The sequence below is a fragment of the Cucurbita moschata genome, unplaced genomic scaffold (assembly GCF_002738365.1).
Source record: "Cucurbita moschata cultivar Rifu unplaced genomic scaffold, Cmos_1.0 Cmo_Scf00015, whole genome shotgun sequence".
NCBI lineage: Eukaryota > Viridiplantae > Streptophyta > Magnoliopsida > Cucurbitales > Cucurbitaceae > Cucurbita > Cucurbita moschata.
Window position 1 is genome coordinate 820,119 of NW_019268531.1, and position 5,119 is coordinate 825,237.

Here is a 5,119-nt window from a genome sequence, read left to right on the forward strand (position 1 = left end):
GTCACGGGTAGGATTTTTGAACATTAAATAAACGCGTGCGTTTTAAATGTCAACACAAATACCCTATTTCAATTCAAACCCAATAAAACATTAATATATATATATATATATATATATAATATTTAATTTAATTATATTCGAATAATAAAGAAAATATCTTGTTTAATTTCAAATTAAAATAAAAACAAATAATTGGGCCAACTTAATGATATATAAATGAACTAAAATCTTTAGTATATATATATTAAGAAAATGTTTGTTATTTTAGCATAATGTGAAACAAAAGAAAAAAAGAAAATGATGTGTTTGAAAAGTTGACAATGATGAGGTACACCTCGTCCTTATTCATGACGCACATCAATATAATATTTACACGTCAGCCATGGCGTTTGCAACTTAAAATGAGATTGCTTGGAAAGGAGAGGTTCCCCATGACCAAAACATTAATACATCACACCCCTGGCCCTCCTTCCTCTGCTTACTAATTGTCGGCTCCCGCCGGCAGCCGTCATTGTCGCCGATCAACCAATCCAGCTGGAAAGGATCCTCAATCTGACCTGGCACTTACTGTGGCCCCCGCTGCTCTCCTCTCCCCTCGACAGAGCTACTCGTCCTGACCCCATCTGTCCTTTCTCTTTGCTCGCATGATGTCAACTATGACGTGTCAATATTAATCTATATATATATACACCAACCCTTCTCCTTCTTCCTCACTACTACTCACAGCTCAAAACTTGAAACATATATCCATCGCCATATCAGCCTTCTTTAACAATGGCCGTTGATTCTTCGGTTTCCCATGCCAAGGCCCTCCGCTTCATAGAGGAAACCACTACAAATGCTGACTCGGTTCAGAAAAGAGTGTTGGCCGAGATTCTGAACCGGAATGCTGATACGGAGTATCTGAACCGGTTCCGCCTCAATGGAGCCACCGACCAAGACGCCTTTAAGTCCAAAGTTCCGGTGGTTACTTACGAGGAGCTGGAGGCCGACATCCGACGTATTGCTAATGGCGATCGCTCCCCTATCTTTTCCTCTCATCCCATTTCTGAGTTTCTTACCAGGTGAAATTTTATGATAATTTCCAATTATATACAATTAATTAATCTAAATTATATCATGGTTACTCTAAATTGGATTTTAATTATGATTAACTGTATTTAATTTGCAGTTCTGGGACATCGGTGTTGAACACAACTCACTGTGGGAAACACTCGCTCTCTTTATTAAGACCAATCGAGAAGAGAATACAAGACACTCTGTAGAATACTTCTGCTTTTTATTGTTTTTAGATTTCTTGGATGAATAACCTAGGTAGGGTGGGGGTATTTATACTAAGAGTAAACAATCTATATTTAACCAATCTAAATCTAGACCTAACCGATTTGAATCTAGACCTAACAAATTGAATCTTTCTCCTAAAATATCTACATCTCTTTCTCCTAAAATCTCTACTAAAATAAATATACTGGGCTCGTACAATTAGGCTTGACTCTATTGGGCTAGTACAATTATTGGGCTTGACTCTATTGGACTAGTGATGATATTTCAACAATCGGGTGGGGAGAGAAAATTAATGCCCACAATTAAAGAAGAAATGGAACGTCGTCAGCTGCTTTACAGTCTTCTCATGCCTATCATGAACCTGTAATTATCAATCTTAATCTCGGATTTAATTGAATGAATGAAATTCATGAATTTGGAGATTAAAAAAATAAATGACAAATAATGATTTTTCAGGTACGTGCCGGGGTTGGACAAGGGGAAAGGACTCTACTTTTTATTCGTGAAGGCTGAAACCAAGACCCCTGGAGGGCTAGTGGCACGTCCAGTGCTCACCAGCTACTACAAGAGCGACATCTTCAAGACTAGACCCTATGACCCATTCAATGACTACACTAGCCCAAACGAGGCAATTCTATGCGCCAATTCCTTCCAAAGCATGTACACTCAGATGTTATGTGGCCTCCTAATGCGCCACCGAGTTCTCCGCGTGGGCGCCGTCTTTGCCTCTGGTCTCCTCCGCGCCATTCACTTCCTCCAACTCAATTGGAAGCAGTTGGCATATGACATCTCCACTGGCACCCTAAGCCCCAAAATTACAGACCCTTGTCTCCGTGAATGCATAACCTCCAAATACCTAACAAACCCAAACCCGGAGCTGGCGGAATTCATCTCCAAGGAGTGCTCCACAGAGGAGTGGGAAGGAATTGTGACAAGAATTTGGCCAAACACTAAGTACCTGGATGTGATTGTGACAGGAGCCATGGCTCAGTACATACCCACCTTGGAACTTTACAGTGGAGGGCTACCCATGGCTTGCACCATGTACGCTTCCTCGGAGTGCTATTTCGGGTTAAATTTGAACCCAATGTGCAAGCCCTCGGAAGTGACCTACACCATCATGCCAAACATGGGCTACTTCGAATTCCTCCCTCACGACACGTTGTCTCCTCCAGCTCACTCCCACAACTCCCCACCTCGCCTTGTCAACCTCGCTGACGTGGAAGTCGGGAAAGTGTACGAGCTCGTAATCACAACCTACTCCGGACTCAACCGTTACCGAGTGGGTGACATCCTACAAGTAACGGGGTTCCACAACGCAGCCCCACAGTTCCGATTCGTGAGAAGAAAGAACGTTCTTTTGAGCATCGATTCTGATAAGACAGATGAGGCCGAGTTGCAAACGGCCATCAACAATGCGGCGTTGTTGCTGCGGGAGTTCAACACCAGCGTGCTAGAGTACACGACCCACGCAGACACCAAAACAATCCCAGGACATTACGTCATATATCTGGAGCTTCTTGTAAAAGACACCGCAAATCGCCCTCCCGTGGAGACATTAAACCAGTGCTGTGTGGCCATGGAAGAGAGCCTCAACTCGGTGTACCGCCAATGTCGAGTGGCCGACAACTCAATCGGACCGCTGGAGATCAGGGTGGTCAAAAACGGGACGTTTGAAGAGGTAATGGACTATGCAATCTCAAGGGGTGCATCAATAAACCAATACAAAGCGCCACGATGCGTAAACTTCACACCCATTCTCGAACTCCTCGACTCTAGGGTAATTTCAGCGCACTTTAGCCTATCCAAGCCGCAATGGACACCCGAACGAACACGTTAGACCCCAACGAGGTTGTCACTGTTGACTTCTAATAATGGTCGGATACAAAAGTAATTAATTATTAATATGGGTTATGTTTTTAAATAAATTTTAATTCTTATTTTATAATATTTTATCTCAAATTAAGTAATTTAAATAATCAGACAGAACTTGGGCCAATGGGCCATGTCTTTCATGGGCTCGTATGGACCTCAGACATCCGACGACACACATTGGGCTTATCTTCCTCGTAATGGGCCTCGTCCATGGCAATGGGCCGCTATGATTTGAATTTTTTTTAGTAATTTTAAATTTGTATTAATGGGTAGTTAAGGGCTATTTTGGACATTTGATCATTCTTAATTAATATAAAGTGAAGAAATTATTACTCAAGTTGATTTTGTGGTGATAGTGAAAAGGGCAAAAGAAAATTTATATTCTTGCAGGCGACAAGAGAAGCAAAATTCAACGACTATGTTCCCTCCTAATTAATAATACAGACGCAAGAGATAATAGGATTACTTAATCCTACACTAATTAAACACACAGTATAGAGGCTAATTAGCCACTATTTTAATATAATATTCTCACAAATAAAATAAAATAAAATAAAATATTTGTTAGGTCTTTTCTAGCGGGAGAGAATATTAGCTTTAACCACACCATCTACCACGTTACCCCGCTTATGCCAATTGGGGTAGGGCTTGCACCTAGCTACTTAACTCGATCAAATTCAAACCGACCATTTTCACATTCAATATTGTGTGTCTGTAATCAAATCAACTTACGATCATAAATATAACAAAGTCAGGAGAAGTTGTATTTAAAATGAATAATATCATATCATTATATTGATACTTAAAAATTTATTATTGTCCGAATAATTTTAGGTTGACAGATATAAAATGAATGTCGTATGAACATATAAGAACATGAAGAACAGTCAGAAAAACTATTTTAGGTTGACCGACATAAAATGAATGTCGCATGAACATATAAGAACATGAAGAACGGTCGGGAAAGCAAATTAAAACCGCGAAAGATCTAAAAGAGTAGAATCCAAAGGGAGTGGGTTGGATAGGATGATTAAACTTTGATTTCACATTGAAAATTCACAGCCTTTATTCGTATTTGGATTGACAAATGTGGTTTTTGGTCTGATACAATGCATGATTCTAAAAGTTTTGGAAGTTGCCTCATTTTAGCCAAGCAAAACGCTATCCACAATCCAATCTAATTCCCCAAATTCTATTGTAGTGGGTGAGAAGATTATACATCAAATATATATTTTTGTATTCTTTATTTAAATCAATCTATTTGGACTCAATAAATTCCTAAACAAAATTATTCATACCACAAATACATGATAAATTTCAAACATTTCAATCTAAAATGTGTTCATGTTTAGCTGCAAATCTCCAGAAAAAAATTATAATATAGACGTCATTTCATATCAAATCTAAGCATAATTTAGCTAATTAAGGCAAGTTTCCCGACCAACAGGTTAGGACTTCAAGTCCGTTAATATCTAATTTGACATTAATAGCATTTGGACCCACTGGTTGACAAAGTGTTCCAGGATTATGTTGGGAGAAAGCATCCCATTGAATATCATATCACAAACAAAAAGAAAAGCACGTGAAAAGTGATTGAACGATTTGAGAAAATTTGCAAATTTTCGTCCCTATCTTCATTAATTACTTCCATTGTTATAAGCTCACGAGTGCTCTACATCTTTGGTTTGATTCATCAACACATTATTATTTTTTATTTTCTTCATAATCCCATTTTATAGTAATGTTTCCCTAAACAAAGTACTTTTGATTTATTTTAGGTAAATAAATCACAGAATAGTCTTAGATTTAGGTATTCTATACTTGCGTGAAATCCTACGTCGGTTGGAGAGAGGAACATATCATTTTTAATAACGGTTTTGAAATTTCTCTCTAACAGATGAATTTTAAAAATAGTGAGGCCGACAATGATACGTAACAAGCTAAAGCGAACAATATCAGT

The 5,119-nt window shown here is 38.7% G+C and overlaps 1 protein-coding gene across 2 annotated transcripts; it reads left to right on the forward strand.

Moving 5' to 3' along the window:
- Positions 1-746: 746 nt before the first annotated feature.
- LOC111453636 (probable indole-3-acetic acid-amido synthetase GH3.1) lies at positions 747-3,160 on the forward strand. Of its 2 annotated transcripts, XM_023094813.1 has the most exons (4): positions 747-1,064; positions 1,172-1,180; positions 1,555-1,647; positions 1,741-3,160. In XM_023094813.1, the coding sequence occupies exons 1-4, from the start codon at positions 775-777 to the stop codon at positions 3,122-3,124; spliced, it is 1,776 nt and encodes a 591-aa protein (XP_022950581.1). In that variant the 5' UTR covers positions 747-774; the 3' UTR covers positions 3,125-3,160. The 2 variants fall into 2 exon arrangements, with proteins under 2 accessions (XP_022950581.1, XP_022950580.1); XM_023094812.1 differs by lacking the exons at positions 1,172-1,180; positions 1,555-1,647.
- Positions 3,161-5,119: the final 1,959 nt, after the last annotated feature.